At 44.6% G+C, this 19,695-nt stretch overlaps 2 protein-coding genes across 5 annotated transcripts in view; one reads left to right on the top strand and one right to left on the bottom strand.

Moving 5' to 3' along the window:
* Positions 1 to 19,695, top strand: part of LOC125454992 (dedicator of cytokinesis protein 2-like) — a 1,138,509-nt gene that overhangs the window by 517,231 nt on the left and 601,583 nt on the right. The gene's annotated exons all lie outside the window — the stretch shown is intronic.
* LOC125453402 (INSYN2B protein-like) overlaps positions 1 to 19,695 on the bottom strand; it is a 133,485-nt gene that overhangs the window by 66,408 nt on the left and 47,382 nt on the right. Inside the window, exon 3 of one of the 2 annotated variants that reach the window (XM_059650440.1) lies at positions 5,457 to 5,528. In XM_059650440.1, coding sequence (XP_059506423.1) covers positions 5,457 to 5,528 — 72 coding nt within the window. Of the gene's footprint in view, positions 1 to 5,456; positions 5,532 to 19,695 lie in introns of both variants that reach the window. The other variant, XM_048532933.1, reaches the window with a different exon arrangement.

The raw sequence follows: 19,695 nt of genomic DNA on the forward strand, positions 1-19,695 counted from the left end.
ATGACCTGTCCTCCGCAGCCTTCTGTGGCAATGAGTTCCACAAATTCACCACCCTCTGGCTGAAGAAATTCTTCCTCATCCTTGATTGGGTTGTCCCCTCACTCTGAGACTGTGCCCTCTGGTCCTCATCTCTCGTACTCGTGGAAGCATCTTCTCCGTGTCCAGTATATACAGGCCTCTCAGTATTCTGTAAGTTTCAATAAGATCTCCCCTCAATCTATTAAACTCCATCGAGGACATAATCATCCAGTGGTGACCTTCCTGCCACCCATCTGCCTGCCCCTGACCAGTCTGAAATATTACGCAGAGCAGGAGAGGTGTCTGGCTGCCCTTGGCCTCATCCTGTGCCTACTGGTACGACTGCAGTGGGAGGAGGTGGGGGCGATGTTGGTGGGGAGGTCAAGGGCACCGATTTTGCTGTGAAAACTGGTGTCAGGCAAAAGGAGATCTAACTCTTCAGGCCCCTGTGTCTATCGAAAGGAGCCCTGATCATCACTGCCTACGCCAGCTCCCCTTCCTGAACCTCACTTGGCTTCTTGAACCAAGTTGCCCTCACCCTATCTTCTCCTGCAACTCGCCTCACTGATTCCCCCAATCCTAGACTCAGTGCAAAACCAGTGGAACATAGAAACGAAGGGACAACTCCGAATTAGACTTAAAAGTATGCAAGAGGAGTTGACAGCCAGAGCTGTCACTTCCAGGTTGGATTTTCTCCTCTGTTTCCCAATGGTCACCGCTCCCAAACTGGATTCACCAGCAACTTTCTGAGACCAAGACAGGTGTCAAAGTCATGCCCTGAAATAACTAAAGCGATTGGGCTGTGAACTGCAAGGTCTATAAATGCAGAAGTTCAGACAGGTAAAAGACATTGATTCTGAGTTCTTTCCCAGTAGAATTACACCTCTCCATGTCTCTGACAGTGAGTCTGACTCTTTAAGGATTATGATTTGAAACTCGTTACCTCTATTCCCAGTTCCTCCCCCGTGTGATACTTTCAAATCAGCCCTGTTTCTCCTATCCATACATTCTCGGTTGGTCTACTGTATGTTTTGCATCAAGGCTGGAGCAGCTGTTGGCTTGGTGCAGGCTGTAAGTTGCCTAGTAAAATATGGCTTTTGCAAGTACATTCCATAATTCCAGAAAATTGTATGCGCAATCATAGTTTGGGATTAGTTGTGGGATTAATGATTAAATGGCCTGTGCCACAATGCTGTAAGCTGATTTATGTTCACATCCTGTCATTTTTAGCAAAGTGATCTGCATTCAATAACCAGCAAACAAAAGGGGCAGGGATGTAGTTACTAATTACAATCATTGGACATTGACCAATTAACCCTTCATAATCGAGCTAAGTTAGGACTCAGCACCAAACGGTGAATTAAGATGTGCTGAGATTTCACTGCTTTGTTCACTGAATTTGGGGCAAACTTTTTTTAAAACAAGGCTCCAGCAATCATACAGTACAGAAGAGGCCCTTCCAGTGCTACTTAACATTGGAATACCCCTGCACTGAATTACCTGGATGATGCCAGAGCTTTTGGAAAGAATTACTTAGAGTCAGAGAGTTGTACAGCACGGAAATAGACCCTCCATTCCGTCTAGTCCATGCTGGTCATGTTCTCAAACTAAACCAGTCCCACCTGCCTGCGCTTGGCCCATATCCCTCCAAACCCTTCCGATTCATGGACTTATCCAAATGTCTTTTAAATGTTGCAACTGTATCTGCATCTACTGCTTCCTCTGGCAGTTTATTCCACACACAAGCCACTCTGTGTGAAAGATTTGTCCCTCGTGTCCTTTTTAAATCTTTCCTCTCTCACCCTAAGAATATAACCCCAAGTTTTGAACTCTCCTACCCTAAGGAAAAGACCCTTGTTATTCACCTTTCTATGCTCCTCATGTTTTTATAAACGTGTTTAAGGTCACCCCTCAATCTCCTGTGCTCCAGTGAAAAGTTTTTCCAGTCTGTTTTTATACCCCAAACCCTCTATTAACACAGCAGCATTCTGGTAAACCTTTTCTGAACCCTCTCCAGTTGAATAATATCCTTCCGATAACAGGGCGACCAGAACTGCACACAGTACTCCAGAAGTGGCCTCACCAATGTCCTGTACAATCTCAGCATGACTTGAAACTCTCAGGTTTCTCTCTCAACCCCATCAAGTCTCAAAGTGCCTCAGAGCTCAGGATGGGAGCCATGTTTGCAAATGTGGCAACACAGTGTGGGGACAGCAAGCTCCCATAAACAGCTCTCAGATCATCTGGCTCATTGCTGTTGCTTTGCTGTTGGCAAGGAGACTGGGGAGACTGCAACTTTGCATTCCTCTTTGCATTGCACCATGGGAAGGTTTTAACAAGCAATCAGACCTCCAACGGTGCGTCACTCTGTCAGAAACACACAGGGATTGTCAGACCTGGATCATGTGTTCACGTCTCTCGTGTCAGCCTGGGAGTCACCAAACTTTCTAACTTTGAAGGTGAGGCTGCCACCACGGAGTTGCTGCAGTGACAGGGAGTGAATATCATGCCAAGTGCTGCTGTTCCTGGTGGTCAGCGTAACTGCCATGGGATAGGCCTTGGTCAGAGGCCATTTTAGGTCCAGAATCAGAGAATAACACAGCACAGAGTGAGAACATTCAGCACAAAGGATCCATGCAAGCTTTTTCAAAGCACAATCCTGCTAGTTCCACTAATTTTGATCTTTCCTTGAGTACCCGCAGCATTTTTATTCCTTCTGGTGTTTATCCTGTTTCACCTTGAAGTTTACTGGATCTGTATCCAAACCTCATCTGAAGTTCCAATGCAAATTATAATATATTATTACATGAGATTAATACATAAAAACAATTGTCCTCTAGTATCATGGATAGTAAGAGCTGTTGATGCTACAGTCAGAGAAAACACAGTGTGGAGCTGGATGGCAACGTCAGAGGAGCAGGAAAGTTGACATTTTGGATCGGGACTCTTCTTCAGAAATGGCTGCCTGGCTTGCTGTGTTCCTCCAGCTCCGCACTGTGTCCTCTTATTTGATCTCTGGTTCTTCTGCCAAACATTTTAAATCTGTGGCCCCGCATTAATCCTTCAGCTGTTGGCAACAGTTTTCCTTTTACAATGTAATTTTGCTCATCTCTATCTACTGTCCCCAATTCTCCCTAGTTCTCTTAATACCATCTTCTCCAGTCAATTCACATGGTCCTACAAACAAAGAACAATTCAGCATAGGAACAGGCCCTTCAGCCCTCCAAGCCTACACCAACATATTCAACATATTTTGCCCTCCATACTAAAACTGTCTTCGCTTACAGGATCATATCCCTCTATTCCCTTCCTATTCATGTATTTGCCCAGATGCTTTGTGAAAGCTGCTCTTGTGTCTGCCTCCATCACCTCCTCTGGCAATGCATTTCAGGCACTCACCACCCTTTGTGTGAAAAACCTGCCTCCACACATCTCTTTTAAACTTAACCCCTGAACCTGTGTCCCCCAATAATTGCCCCTCCCCCACCCAGAGAGAAAGCCTCATACTTCCCACTCAATCCATGCCATTCACAATCTTATAAACTTCTATCAGGTCGCCCCTCAACCTCCTGCATTTCAGTGAAAACAAACCCAGTCTATTCAACCTTTCTTCACAGCTAAAATCCCCCATACCAGGCAACATCCTGGTAAATCTTTTCTGTACCGCCTCCGAAGCATCCTGTGTAAATATGAAAGTATGCTACAGATGATGTACCTCAAACATGTTAGATATTCGAATGTCAAGAGTTCAAGTTTTCCCAGCCTCGCCAAGAAAGGGAAAATGTAGCATTGCCCTTGGGCTTAGTTCCCTATTTGATTGCCCCATCATGAGTTGCTTCATTTTTCTATAAAAGGGTCACTCACTGGTAACACAGGCGTGGAATTTATGACCTAGGCTTTCACGCATCTCTTATTTGAGCAAACAGTTGACCAACTGGTAAGATCCCCCCCCCCAACCCTGTGTCATAAAGTCATATAGTAGAGAAATGGCCTCTCAGCCCATCGAGTCTGTGCCAGTCTATCTCCACTGATCTCACTTTCATCATAGAATAGAATCCCTACAGTGTGGAAACAGGCTCTTGGGCCCAACAAGTCAACACCAACCCTCACAGCATCCCAGCTATAACCCACTGAATCTACACACCCCTGAACACTATAGGCAACTTAGAATGGCCAATCTACCTAGTCTGCACATCTTTGGATTTTGCAGGAACTTTCATAGAATCATGGAATCATAGACTCTGTACAGTGTGGAAACAGGCCCTTCGGCCCAACAAGTCCACACCGAACCTCAGTGCATCCCACCCAGACCTATCCCCCTATGACCCACCTAAGCAAAACATGCCTGAACACTATGGGCAATTTAGCATGGCCAATCCACCTAGCCTGCATGTCTTTCGACTTGGGAGGAAACTGGAGCACCTGGAGGAAATTCTCGCAGGTACAGGGAGAATGTGCAAACTCCACACAGACAGACACCTGAAGATGGAATAGAACCTGGGTCCCTGGTGCCAGGAATGTTATGACATTTCAAGTGCTTTTCCAAGTATTTTTTGAAGGTTGTGAGGCTCCCTTTCTCAAATACCTTCCCAGGTAGAGCATTCCAGACAGCTACCACCTTCTGGGTGAACATGTTTTTCCTCAAATCCCCTCAACCTCCTGCCTTTCACTTTAAAATAATGCCCCTATGTTCTTGACCCTTCAACTATGGGGAACTCCTGCTTCCCTGTCCATACCCCTCGTAATCTTATACCCCTCGATCAGTGCCCTCTCAGCCTTTGCTGCTGTAAAGAAAGCAGCCTGACTCTGTCCAGTCTCTCTCTATGGGGTGATCTGAGCCTGCCCACCCTGCACCAACACCTACCCCCCCTCTCCCACGCAGAGGACTGAGTTTTTTCCACTTCGTTCGACTCTTGTACAATGAAGAGCTGAACCACTCAAAGCACAACTCGGTACATATTTTGTTTAGTAGAGTGTAGACCATTGTCAGCGCTGGAAACTGTGGAAGATGTGAAAATGTCATTTAAACACTGATATGTCCCATGTAGACACCCAGATCCAAATTGGGCCATTTTCATTGAAGAATTTTACTTATTTTTCTATTTCTCTTCTGCTTTCTACACTGGCCAGATGAGTGATCTTATTTTACGAATAATGATTGTGCTATCAGGAATGATCAGTTGATAATAATCTTGCCTAATGAACTACATATATTAGTGGCAACAAATAGATGAGAATTGGTTGTATCCCTGGAGAGTGGATCTGCCTAATAATGTGTAAGCATTCAGAATATCTCTAATGAGCAGAACTACACACAGCTAAATTTATCTCGGAACTGTCATCGTTTAATGGAGCATTATTTGCCTATTTGAAAATACTGGCTCTCTGCTGCACAGCACAGTCAGATGTTAGACAGAAGAAATAAAGGGTGCTTCTACCTGTAGATGATGCAGGCACAGTCTCGACAAGTCCCACAGTTTGCAATGTCCTGCCCAGTGCGGTAGGATTGTCTCCTGGAACGCAAACAGCAGAATTAATCATTTATCTCATGATAACACCGGCCCATCTTGGGGCTAAGCTTCGGTAGCTTGGGAATACCATGTTGCTCAGACTCAATCTGATGTCACCTTCCTATGGAGTGTACTGTAAAAGCTTCGTAACAGGTTAGCTTATTGTTTGTTTGATTGTTTATTCATGGGATGTGGTTTTTGCTGGGTGGGCCTGGCATTCATTGCCCATCCCCAGTTATCCTTAAGAAGGTAGTGGTGAGCTGTTCTCTTGAAATGCGGCCATCCATTTGCCGTCCACACACACTGTGCTAATAGCCCAATAGTATCTCCGCCTGTCCCTAGTAGAGATTGCTGGATAATATTTTGGAGCAGGGCTCCCAACTGAGTCCTTCCCACGTGAACACCTCCTCTCTGCTGTCTCGTCTTGGGGAAATAGAGGTCAACATCAGGTTGGCTGAAGTCAGGAATCTTTGTCGGAAGCTTGTCAGGGCCCTTGCAGGTTTCTGTCGGAGCGTCCCTACACACTCAGCAGTGCTCTAAGCTTTTACTTAAGGAAGAAAATATTTGTCATAGAATGCCTACAGTGTTGGAGCAGGCCAATTGACCCACCAAGTCTCCACCAACCCTCCATCCTGTCGACACTATCCCTGTAACCACGCATTTCCCATGGCTAGAGATAACAAGGTATAGAGCTGGATGAACACCGCAGGCCAAGCAGCATCTTAGGAGCAGGAAAGCTAATGTTTCCGGTCTAGATCCTTCATCACATAGACTGCCCATCCCTGAACACTAGGAGGTAATTTAGCATGGTCAGTCCTCCCTGCACATCTTTGGACTGTGGGAGGAAACCTGAGCACCTGAAGGAAACTGACACAGATACGGGAAGAACTTGCAAACTCCACACAGACAGTTGACCAAAGGTGGAATTGACCCTGGGTCCCCAGTGCTATTACCACAGTACTAGACAGGATTTATATTTCATGACCAAACAATGTCCCATAGCATATTCTAAGCATTATGTCTTTTTTTGTGAAGGAAACATGCTTGTTCATTATAAGGTACATACAACTGAATATTAACAATGGAGAATATAAGGCTTCCAAGGAAGAGGGTCTTGTCTATAGTGTGCATCATTCAGCAAAGAAGGCAGGAAAAACTCCTTTTTGTAGCGAGCTGTGAAATACATGACTGGTTCAGGTTGAAATTATGTTGACATTTAAGATGAAGTCAGACTCGTGGATGGATGGGGGGATACAGTAGATGGTGGGAGAAGGGAAGAGGGCACGCAAATATAATAAGAACTAGCTGCTCACACTGAAGACCAATGGCCTATTTCCTCATTGCAACTTGAATCAGAATGAGTGAAGGGCTGACGGCACCAACAAATAAAGAAAAGGAAAGTAGGCAAGGGAATGTGAAGATATAAGAAGTGCTTTGTCGCGTTTCAAATTCTCAGAATTGATTGATTGTGTGTGTGTGTGTGTGTGTGTGTGTGTGGGTGAGTGTGTGAATGGATGGGTGTGTGTGTCTGTGCATGTGTGCCGCATGTTTGTGTGTATGCCTGCACGTGTATGTGTCTGTGTGTGTGTGTGTCTGTGTGTCTATGTATGTGTCTGTGTATGTATGTGTCTGTGTATCTATGTATGTGTCTGTGTATGTGTGTGTCTGTGTGTCTATGTATGTGTCTGTGTGTGTGTGTGTGTGTCTGTGTGTCTATGTATGTGCCTGTGTGTATGTGTGTGTGTCTGTGTGTCTGTGTGTGTGTCTGTGTGTCTGTGTGTGTGTCTGTGTGTCTATGTATGTGTCTGTGTGTCTATGTATGTGTCTGTGTGTGTTGAGATGTGGGCAAACAAAGTGGGAAGTAAAGACCATTGAAACGCCACATCCAGCAAGCTCAATTTATTCGGGATAACGGGAACTGCAGATGCTGGAGAATCCCAGATAACAAAGTGTGGAGCTGGATGAACACAGCAGGCCCAGCAGCATCTCAGGAGCACAAAAGCTGTCGTTTCAGGCCTAGACCCCCATCTCGGCCCGAAACGTCAGCTTTTGTGCTCCTGAGATGCTGCTTGGCCCACTGCGTTCATCCAGCTCCACACTTTATTAGCTCATTTTATTCATTCAGCCAGTTTTGGAAGATAAAATGCTTTGGGCTATGAAGTGAAGAGATCAGCCAGGACTGCAATTCCTGAGTGCACTGACGAAGGGAAGAACAGAGCCCAGAATTAGCCGTGGTGGAGCGTCAAATCGTGTTTAGATGCTGCAGAAATGATTTGAATTTTGGAGAGGCGAGGGACGAGCCGACGGCAATGAATCCCTCTTCCCCAACCCTTCACTGTTTTAAAAGAAAACATTTTCCTCTGCATTGGAATAATTGAAAAGTTAAAAACAGCTCCGCTTCGTCAAGCTACATGGATCATAACATGATCAACTGTAAGATAATTAATGTGTGGCACACAGGCTGAGTCAGTCACTGCTCACAGTCTTTAGGGATTCCTGTACACATGACTCCCTTCCCACGTCCTGGAAAACAGCAAGATTTCATTCCTGTTTGGCGTTTCCCTTACAAAGCGTGTAGCCCTTTCCTACTCTCTGGGCTCTTTCTCTGCTTCTGCCCATTTTCACACGTGTCTCCCTTGCTGGTGACGCTGGGTTGACACGAGTCAGGGTTTCCTTTCTGCAAGGTTTTGTGAGTCGCCCCGCCTGCCCCCGCCTGCTGTTTCACCAAAAGGATTAGCTTCAATAATCACAGAGAGTCATTTCAGAACCACTTATTTTCATCCGGTCGCTTCGTTGTAAGCGGTTTGCTTTTCATGTAATTTGGCGGAGCTCCAATCCATTATCCCGGAGGGGAAAGTAATCCCCTTAAAAATCCTCCTCGGGATCTGAGAGTGTTGGTGAAAAGGTTCAACCATTACAAGCAGCGCTCAGGACGTTTGCTCAGACATGAAGAGCAACCGTTAAGATAACAGCAATCCGGCACTTCAAGGCCAGGCAGGTCAATCCTATTAGTGCTTTATATCTGTTTATGCTGCAGGAGTATCAGTCACTGGGAGATTTTAACATTAATCAACCAAAAATGCCAGACGGGGAGATGACTGGACATTTTTTGTTTGAAATGAAATGAGATGTTCTTGTGTAAAATGCCCTGAGAGAAAGCAGATACGGCCGTAATTTTCAGGAGGAAATTCAAAAACTAGAGTCAAAGAGACGAGCAGCACAGAAACAGACCCTTTGGTCCAACTCTTCCCTGCCGACCAGATGTCCGAAATAAACCTAGTCCCATTTGGCAACATGTGGCCTATATCCTTCTAAACCCTTCTGATTCATGTATCCACCCAGATGCCTTGTAGTGCTCAGAAAGATTTGCAGAGCCAGATGTCAGATGAGAATGTTGCCTTGCAAAGAGCAAGATGAGAAAAAAAACGCCAAATCATAGAAATGAGACTTGCGAATTAAATGCCAATAGCTCCAATCTGTCCCAGATCATAAGAAATAATAATAAAAGGCCATTCGGCCCATCAAATCTGTGCCAGTCAAAAACAATCACCTAACTATTCTAATCCCATAGCCTCGTATGCCTTAATATCACAAGTGCACATCGAGTCATAGTCATAGAGTCAAACAGATCCTTCGGTCCAACCAGACCATGCTGATCATAATCCCAAGATAAACTAGTCCTACCTGCCTGCACTTGGCCCATGTCCCTCCATCTAAATACTTCTTAAACATTATGAAATTTTCTGCCTCTACCAAACTTACAAGCAATGAGGAGGCTCACCTATTCCAGAGAGGTGCATTGAAATCTCTGAATGGGTTGGTTAGAAAGTATTAATTAAGCCTAGTTGGCTCTTGTGGTGTAGGTACTGTCCCTACCTTTGAGCCAGGAGGCCTGCATTAAAGTCCTACCTGCTCCTGAGGTTTGTGCCAACATCTCTGAATAGGTTGATTGAAAATGTTTTCTGAAAGCAAGTTATCTGAGGATTACACAGGACAATGGAGCTCAGGTCATGGATCAGTCATTATCTGACTGAACAATGGAAAAAAACTCAAGGAGCCTTACAACCTACTCTTGTTCGTATTTCTTAAGATCTGAGATAGATTGGATCTATTGGCATTTAATTTGCCAGTCTCATTTCGATGATTTGGCTCTTCTTTTCTCATCTTGCTCTTGCTCATCCGACATCAGAGAGCTCTTGGGACCATAATGATGTCTCAATGCAGCTGTAGCACCTGCAGCTGTCAAACATGGCAGTAATAGATTCCATTAAGATTTTGTTAAGTGTATATTTAGGCAAAGTGCCTTTAATTTCCTCTGATGGGTTTTATGCTTGTTAAGGTGAAAGATGGTAATTATAGAGAGAACATCTACTTTATATTCAAAGGTGATGAGAGATCCTCCTCACAAAAGTGGAGTGTCCTTCTTTAGGTCTCCTTATGTTTCATGACTGATGCTGGCAAATCACAAAATGGTCATCTGCCAAGAGGCATGACAAGAAACATGACTACCCTATACCTGGCTAATTTCATTGGCCCTTGGTGTCAAAGCTGCCTCCTTAAGAGAGCTTTCCAATTCAACTCAATTCATTATCCTCTAACCACAGCCCAGAAATTCTTTATTTTACTTTCCAAATATAATCTCATTCCCCTTTTAAAAGTCACTGGGATACTGGGCTTCATTAATAGAGGCAGAGAAGACAAAAGCAAGAAATGAATTGTAAATCTTTCTAACAAAAAGAAAACTTTCTCAACCTCAGCTGGATGTTGTGTATCCAATGTCCCGCACAGCACCTTAGGGAGGGATATGAAGGCATGGGAAAACATGCAGAAAGAAATTTTCAAGAACGGATTCCATGGATAAATTGAAGGGGAGAGGTGGAGGTGTTCTGTTTAGATTTGAGAGAAGATTTGATCAAGGTGGCAGGACAGAGTAGATCGAGAGAAGCAGTTGGACTCCTGACAGCATATTTGTGAACTACAGTACACCAATTTGATGTAAATGTCAAAAGAACTTATTGCAACATGAGGAAAATAGAATCATAGACTCATACAGTATGGAAGAGTTCCTTTGGCCCATCAAGTCTTCACTGATAAAAACTGCTCTAAATCTACACTAGTTCCATTTACCAGCACTTACAGGATCATAAAAATATAAAAAAATGATTTTAATACAGTGAGTGGTTAGGATCTGGAATGCACTACCTGAGAGTGCAGTGCAACCAGATTCAGTCATGGCTCTCAGAGTACATTTGAATGATAATCAAAATTACAAGATGAGAGCAGAAAGCTGGCATGACTTGATGGGCTGAATGTCATCCTTCTGTGCTGTAACCATTCAATGATTTGATCATTAATCTCCATTCACCATTCATTCAGGCATTGAATTCCAAATGATGGTGATTTGCTGCATCAAGAATTCTCTTTATTTCTAGCCAATTGTTCCGAATCTATTTCTGCTGATTAGCAACTCACTTGCCGGTGGAATAAAGATTTGCCCTGTTGACTTTTGTTAAAACTACAGATGTATTAAATATCCCGTTTTTTTAAGGGGAATGACCCCAGCTACTTTCCAGTCTCCAGAGAAAACTGAAGTCCCTCATTCTTCAACTTACCTCTGTTCTGTTTCTTTGAATTATTTCTTTACCTTTGTTTGCATGTTTTTCGTTGGATTGCTGCAGGCCAGCATTATGCTGTTAGTCTGCCGAAATGAAGGTCTACTGCTAGAAAGAGGAGGCCAGGGTACAGAGTGCAAGTGCTGAACTCAATAGGAATTCCTTTCCTCAGAGCATCATCACTGTGTGGAATTCTCTTGGCCGGTGAGCAGTGGGCGCTGTATCATTGTTTAGGCTTAAACGTTTTTGATCAGTAAGGGAGTATTGGGGACGAGACAGTGAAGTGGAGTCAATGCCACCGTCAGTTCAAACATGATCTTACTGAAGAGCGGAGCATGTTTGAGGGGGGAGAATGGCATTCTTGTCATAGTTCTAACAGTCGGGCAGTTACCTGGTGACAGCACCTGGAAGGTGACATTGCATTACTGAGACCACAGCTGGACTGCTGCAGTTTTGGTCCCTCACTTGAGGAGGGATGTCATTGAATTGGAGGTCATTCAGAGGAAGTTCAGCAGGTTGATTTCAGAGATGAGAGGTTTGTCTTATCAACAGCGATTTAGAGCTGTCTGGAGTTTAGATGAATGAGAGATCAAATTGAGGCTCATAAGATGGGAAAGTGGATTGACAACACAGACATAGAGGGGATGTGTGCTCTTGTGTGATAAACCTATAATGAGAGGTGAATTCACTACTCCAGATTGTGGTGGCTGCTGGCACATTGAGTAAAGTTAAGGAGGAGAAAGACAGGGTTATAATTAGTAATGGGTTGAACAGCCATGGACAGCGGGCAGGAAAGTGGAGTTGAAGCCAAGATAATGATCAGATTAACTGGAAGAGCAGGCTCAAAGTGCTGAATTGCCCAGAACATTATTGGGTCTCAGGATTAACGGTCCAGCAATAATATCACTAGGCCATGGCCTCCGTCTGGCACTGGGTAAAAACAGCTGGACAAGATGGTCTGAATCGCCTCGTGAACTGTAATCACTGTCTGATTTGGGAATCTAGTAATGATTGAAGTACAGGATAGGGAACTGCATTGGATAAAGCGTAATAGATGCACTCAGCGGCAGATAGCCTCCCATGCATGATACACAACCACAATGGCTTCGGTTTTATGTTCAGTCTTGGTGGAGCAGGGCGGTTAGGGGAGGCGATGGCCTAGTGCTATTAACACTGGACTGTTAATCCAGAGACCAAGATCAGATCCTGGGGATTCAGGTTCGAATCCCACCACGGCGGATGGTGGAATTTGAATTCAATAAAATATCTGGAATTAAGAATCTAATGATGACCATGAATCCATTGATGATTGTTTGGGGAAAAAACCCCATCTGGTTCACTAATGTCCTTTAGGGGTAAAAAACTGCCATCCTTACTGGGTCTGGCTTATGTGTGACTCCAGACCCACAGCAATGTGGTTGACTCTGGGCAATTAGGGATGGGCAATAAATGCTGCCTGGCCAGCGACGCCCTCATCCTATTAATGAATTTTTAAAAAAAGTTTAGAGTGAAATCCAGAAGCACTTTATCTCACTCTTTGTTAAAGAGCAATGGAAATCTGGAAGCCTTTCCAGTGTGACAGCTGTAGATGCTCGGGGTCATTTCAATATTTCAGACCAATCAATAGGTTGTTGTTAAATAGGATGGCATGAGAATTTTTGGATTAAATCCAGAGAGAAAACAAAGTAAAACTGGCGAATGAGACATACTGGTCCAACTCATGATCTACATTTCAACATGGATGTTCAGTACAAAAAGTGTGTTCACTTCCAAGTACTACTGTTTTCTTTTCTGGGTTATTTCCACTGGGAGTTAAGCTGTCTCACTGCGCCAGGGCCCCGGTTTCGATTCCAGCTTCAGGTGACTGTCTAAATGGAGTTTGCACATTCTCCCTGTGTCTGCGTGGCTTTCGTCTGGGCGCCCCGCTTTCCTCTCTCAGTTCAGAGATAGGCAGGTTAGGAGGACTGGACATGCTCAATTGCCCGAAGTGTCTAGGGGTGTGTAGGCTAGGTGGGTTAGCCATGGGCAATGCAGGGTTACACGGACAGGGCAGGGAAATGGACTGGGTGGCATGCTCTTCGGAAGTTCAGTGTGAATTCGATGGGCAGGAAGGTCTGCTTCCGCACAGTGAGGATTTTATGATTCTATGAGTGATGGGACAGTGTTGAGAGAATACATACGAACCAGGAGCAGCAGTAGGCCAGCTGACCCGTTGAACCATTCAGTAGGATCACGGTTGATCTTTTTGAGACTCAACTCCACTTACCCACCAGTTCACTATAGCCCCTAATTCCTTTACTGTTCAAAAATCTATCTATCTTTGCCTTAAAAATATTCAGCAAAGTTATGAATGGCACTGCAGCCAAAAAATACACCTCTCATGGCAAGCACTCTCCGCTGGTAACGCAGATCCAGAAAGTTTAACCTCAGATTTTGATAAAAATGATTAAAGCTAAAATTTCAACATTATGGCCCTGGTTTATGATGTCCTACTGGCTTATTGACTACATCTACAGCTTTGCAGTCCTTAGCGATGTGTAACAGTTAACTTAACAGGAATAAAGTAATGCAAGTCCGTAAAAGGCAGCGTGTTATTTCGTAACATGACTCTCTAAATGCACAGGAGGGAGTTAATCACCAGATCATTTGTTTCGGTGATGTTGGTTGAGGGGTAAGCATTAGATGACACTGAAGCCCAGAGTTGTCATACTGCAGAAAGAGGGCATTGGCTCTGTACCAGCTGTCCAACTGAGCATCTCAATTTGCGCACTTCTCCGTCCCTGCTCTCCAGAATTATTGTCTTCAAAACGGCAACCTGATTCCCATTTGAGTGACCCATTAGAACTTGCCTCCACCACAGGACTCTCGACCTCAACAGCTCACTTTGTGAAAAAAGATATTACTCCTCATATCCCTTTGCTTCAGTTGCTATCAGCAAGTTTGAATGCCTGGACGGGTGCAGCTCCAAGAACAGTCAGGAAGCACAACACAAAGCATTAGCGCCCCACCCACCATCTTAAACGTCCATTCCCTCCGTCACCGACACTCAATGGCAGCAGTGTGCAGTGTCCACAAGATCATAGAATCCCCACAGTGTAGAAGCAGGCCATTCAGCCCATTGAGTCCACGCAGACCCTTCTACCTTACCCCTGTAATCCACCTAGCCTACAACATCCCTGGACACTACGGACAATTTAGCATGGCCAGTCCACCCAGTCTGCACCTCTTTGGACTGTAGAAGGAAACCGGAGCACCCAGAAGAAACCCATGCAGACACGGGGAGAATGTGCAAACTCCATACAGTCAGTCGCCCGAGGGTGGAATTGAACCCGTGTCCCTGGTGTTGTGAGGTAGCAGCGCTAACCACTGAGCCACCGTGCAATAGAAATCAGGCCACCAGGGGACATTCAAAACCTGCCAAACCCACGACCACTTCCATCTAGAGGGAAAAGGGCAGCAGACACATGGGAATGCCACCACCTGCAAATTCCCCTCTAAGCCACACACCATCCTGATTTGGGAATATACTGTTGGTCTTTCGGTGTCGCTGGGTCAAAATCTTGGAACTTGCTTCTCAACAACAGTGTGGGTGACCTACACTACATGGACTGGACTGGGTCAGGAAAAGAGCTCACCATCACTCTCTCCATGGCAATAAGAAATGGGCAATCAGTGATACCCAGATCCTGCAAAAAAAAGTTAAAAACAGTCCTTTTCAGAACAGGGTCAGATATCTGATGAAGGGTCTAGGCCTGAAACGTCAGCTTTTGTGCTCCTGAGATGCTGCTTGGCCTGCTGTGTTCATCCAGCCTCACATTTTATTATCTCAGATATCTTTTACATGTGTTTGAGGGATCAATAGGGCCTCCACTTATCATCCCAACAAAGAGCCAGCACTCCCTCAGTGCTGCTCTGTTTTTCTTCTTTATTCGTTCATAGGATGAGGGCATCGCTGGCTAGGCAGCATTTATTGTCCATCCCTAATTGCCCAGAGGGCAGTTACAAGTCAACCACATTGCTGAGGGTCTGGAGTCACATGCAGGCCAGGCCAGGTAAGGATGGCAGTTTTCTTCCCCGAAGGATATTAGTGAACCAGATGGATTTTCCTGACAATCGACAACAGATTCACAGTCATCATTAGATTCTTCATTCCAGATATTTATTGAATTCAAATTCCACCATCTGCCATTGTGGGATTTGAACCCAGGTCCTCAGGATGTTATCTAGGTCTCTGGATTAACAGTCCATCGATAATACCACTAGGCCATCGCCTCCCCTTGAAGGCCAGCCTAAGATTTTATTTGTTTAAAATCTTGGGAGTCATTTGATTTAGCAGTGAGCGTTCTAGCCGGCATCGACATGGTGAATCGATATGATGAACAAACTGAATTGTGGCAGAACACACTGTGACTCAGCCAATAAAACTAAGGAGTTAAAATTAAGATCTCCATTTCAATGGCATCAAGGTTAGAAGCAGAGCAACACCCTCATGAAACAAGGCTTGAAGAAAACTGATTGTAAAAGGTTGCCGTAGAAATCTGACCCACGACTTTAGCAAATCATTGAATCAGATCTTTCATATTTACCTCATCTTCCAGTCAACCCTTCACAACTGATGGATGACCCCTGCTGCTGGCCTTGGCCTTGGTCCTTCAGCAGGGCTATCACTGCTGTAACATTATTCAGCAAATGCATGCCTGTGACTTCAGGATTTCACTAATGGCAATAAACTACTCAACCTTCAATCTCGCGGCTCTGTGACATTTGCCAAACCGCCCACGAGTAAATTGCAGCTTACTTCCAACCATCAGTAATTCTCCATTTATTAATCAGGATAATGGTTGAACTTGTCACCCTGGCAAGCTCCTTTTTCTAAAAAAAATTAAAATCTGCTTGAAAGCACTTTGTGTCACTGGAGTCTCAGAATAGCCATGAAAACATTTGCTTAATAAGACACATATTCAGAGGATTAAACATTGTCCCGTATCCCTTCACCTTTCCTCAGCCCTTTCACAGCAATAATGGGGATGTGGAGGAGCAGGAAGGATTATTCGTTCAAATTACATACATTTGTGATCTGTCCTGTCTCTTTACTACAATAGGATGTTGATCATTCTCGTATGGGATGTGGGCTTCACTGACAAAATTTGTGACCTGTCTTCAGTTGCCCTTGAATGAACTGGCTCTCTCTCGGACAATTCGAGAGTCACAGAATCTGTACAGTGTGAAAGAGACTGTTCACCCCATCAAGTCCTCCACAAAGCATCCCACACAGACCCAGTACCACCATACCTCCCCCCTCGCATCCCATTCCCTGTAATCCTGCATGTCCCATGGCTAATCTACCTAGCCGGCACATCTTTGGACTATGGGAGAAAAACCAGAGCACCTGGCAGAAGCCCATGTAAACGTGGGGACATGTGCACATTCCACGCAGATAGTTGCCCAAGAGTAGAACTGAACTGGGGTCCCTGACACTGTGAGACAGCAGTGCTAACCACTGAGCCATGATACCATCCACTGTGGTTCTGGAGTCACATATTATGTTAGCAGATTTCCTTCGCAAAAAGGGCATTAGTGAATCAGATGGAGTTTTTATAACAATTGACAATTGTTGCAGAGTCATTAGATTCTAGATTCATTCTAGATTTTATTAGAGTCAAATTTCACCAGATGCAATGGTGGATTTGAAGCCACATCTCCACAACATTAACCTGGGTGTCTGCATAATTAATCCAATGACATTGCCATGACTCCATGATGACAACTTGAGGTACAATATTTTGCTGTTGTTTTTGCTTTATTCCCTCATAGGATGTAGGAGTCGCTGGCTGGCCAGCATTTATTGCATGTCCCAAGTTAGCCTTGTGAAGGTGGTGGTGAGCTGCTGTAGTCCATCAGCTGTATGTTGACCAACAATGACATGAGCGTGAAAATTCCAGGACTTTGACCCAGTGATGCTGAAGGATATATTTCCAAGTGGTTCACCAATGTCCTTCGAAATCTGTCATCTTCACCCGGTCTGGCCAACGTGCGACTCTAGACCCACAGCAATGTGGTTGGCCCTTAACTACCCTCTGGCCAATTAGGAATGGGCAATAAATGCTGCCTGGCCAGCGATGCCCTCATCCCATGAATGAATAAAGAAAAAAAATGTCAGGAGGATGAGGGGCTTGGAGGGGAACTTGCAGGTGTTGGTGTTCCTTTACGTCTGCTGCCCTTGTGCTTCTAGGTGGAAGTGGTCATGGGTCAGGAAGGTGCTGTCTGAGGATCTTTGGTGAATCTCTGCAGCGTAGGTTGTAGATAGTACACACTGCTGCTACTGAGCGTCGGTGGTGGAGGGAGTGGATGCTTGTGTATGTGGTGCCAATCAAAAAGGCTGCATTGTCCTGGATGGTGTTGAGCTTCTTGAGTGTTGTTGGGGCTGCACTCATCCAGGTAGGTGGGGAGTATTCCATCACACTCCTGACTTGTGCCGTGTAGATAGCGGACGGGTCCCCCTGTGTATAAAAGACTAGGCTGGCATTGCTGAGGAACAGCAGGAGGTTGTAGTGTAGTGGTGATGTCAGTGAGGGAACGTTTCTGAGACCTAAGCTCATGTTCTGGGGAATAAAAACGGAAAGTTTTGCAGAAACTCAACAAGTCTGGCAGAATGCATGGGGAGAGAAATAGAGTGAGCAACTCAAGCTTTTGTCGGAATATTCTGGGTACTTGGGCTCAAATCTCAACAGGTAGCGAAATTTGAACTCAATAAAATCTGAAATTAAAAGTTGGGCCCATGGAAGCTGTTGTCATAAAATGGCATCTAGTGCACTAAAATAAAACAAGAACAATGGATGCTGGAGATCTGAAACAAAAAGCAGTAATTGCTTGAGGAAATCAGCACGCAGCATCTGTGGAAACCAAGCAGATTCAAATGATTCGAGTCCAGTGACTCTTTGTCAGAATTGACAAAAGTTAACTCTGCTTTCTTCCCTCAGATGCTGCCAAACCTGCTGAGTTTCACCAGCAATTTCTGTTTCTGTATCTGGGTCACTAATGTCTCTTTAGGGAAGGACATCTGCATTTTTATCTGGCTAGGCCTACTTGTGACTCCAGACTCACAGCAATGTGGTTGACTTTTAACTGCCCTCTGGGCAATTAGGAATGGGCAATAAATGCTGACTTCATAAATAATGTCCACTTGCCATGGGCAATGCAAAAAAAAATATACGATTGAATATATTCTCAATGATCATATGAAGAATTTGAAATTAATATTAACATAAACTAACGCACTTCTTGGACTTTAAGTCCTTGTATTACAGTAGAATTGATGTTTATTACAGTGCTCCATGTCAAAAAAAAATTCTAAAAGGGTCCAAGGGAATCAAGGGTAATGGGAAAATGCAGGAGAGTGGATGTGCGGAATGTGGAATCAACCGTATGGAATGGTGCAGCAGGCTTGAGGGGCTGAATGGCCCCCTCTTTTTCCAACTTCTTATTGTTTCTTATGTATAAACCATGGGGTGAGCAATAACCATTGGACCACTGGCAACGTGTTTAAAGATTTTCAAAAATGTATGTACATGGTCGGCACAGGCATGATGGGCTGAAAGGCCTCTGCCTATACTGTAACTTCTCTATGGTTAATCTGCAACCTGTCACTAGCACATAGAACACTACAGCATAGGAACAGGCCTGTCAGCTCACCATGTCTGTGCTGACAATAATGTGCTAAACTAATCCCATTTGCTTGCACAGGGTTAGTGTCCCTGTATTTTCTGCCAAAAAGCCTCTCAAACCTTGCTGTTGTATCCGCTTCTACCCACCTCCGCTGGTAGCAGATTCCAGGCACCTACCACCCTCTGTGTAAAAAACTTTCCTGGCATATCTCCTTGAAACTTTTCCACTCACACCTTAAACCTACTCCCCTAGTATTTGACATTTCCAATCTGGGAAAGGGACTTTGACCATCCACTCTGTCCATGCCTCTCATAATTGTACGGACTTCTATCTGGTTGTCCCTCAGCTTCGGACACTCAAGTGAAAACAATCCAATTTTTTCCAACCTCGCCTTATAGTTTGTACTCTCCAATCCCGGCAACACCTTCTTAAGCATCTTTTGTACTCCCTCCAAAGCTTACATATCCTTCCAGAAGTGCAGCGACCAGAACTGCGCACAACACTCCAAATGTGGCCTAACCAAAGTCTTGTACAGTTGCAACATGACTTGCCAACTTTTATATTCATTGTTATGTCCAGTGAAGGCAAGTGTGCAATATTCTTTCTTTACAATCTGCTTGTGCTAACGCTTCCAGGCATCAATGGATTTGGACCTTCTGGACATTGATGCTCCTTAGGGTCTTGTCATTTACTCTATATTTTTCTCTTGTATTTGACGCCTCAAAATGCATCGTCACACACTTGTCTGGATTAACCTCCATCTGCCATTTCTCTGCCCAACTTTCCAGCTGATCTACATCCTGCTGTATCATTTGCTTTCCATCCTCACTACCCATAACTCCACCAATTTTCATGTCAGCTGCATATTTACTAATCAGACCACCGACATT

This window comes from Stegostoma tigrinum, chromosome 1, assembly GCF_030684315.1.
Source record: "Stegostoma tigrinum isolate sSteTig4 chromosome 1, sSteTig4.hap1, whole genome shotgun sequence".
Taxonomy (NCBI): Eukaryota; Metazoa; Chordata; class Chondrichthyes; order Orectolobiformes; family Stegostomatidae; genus Stegostoma; species Stegostoma tigrinum.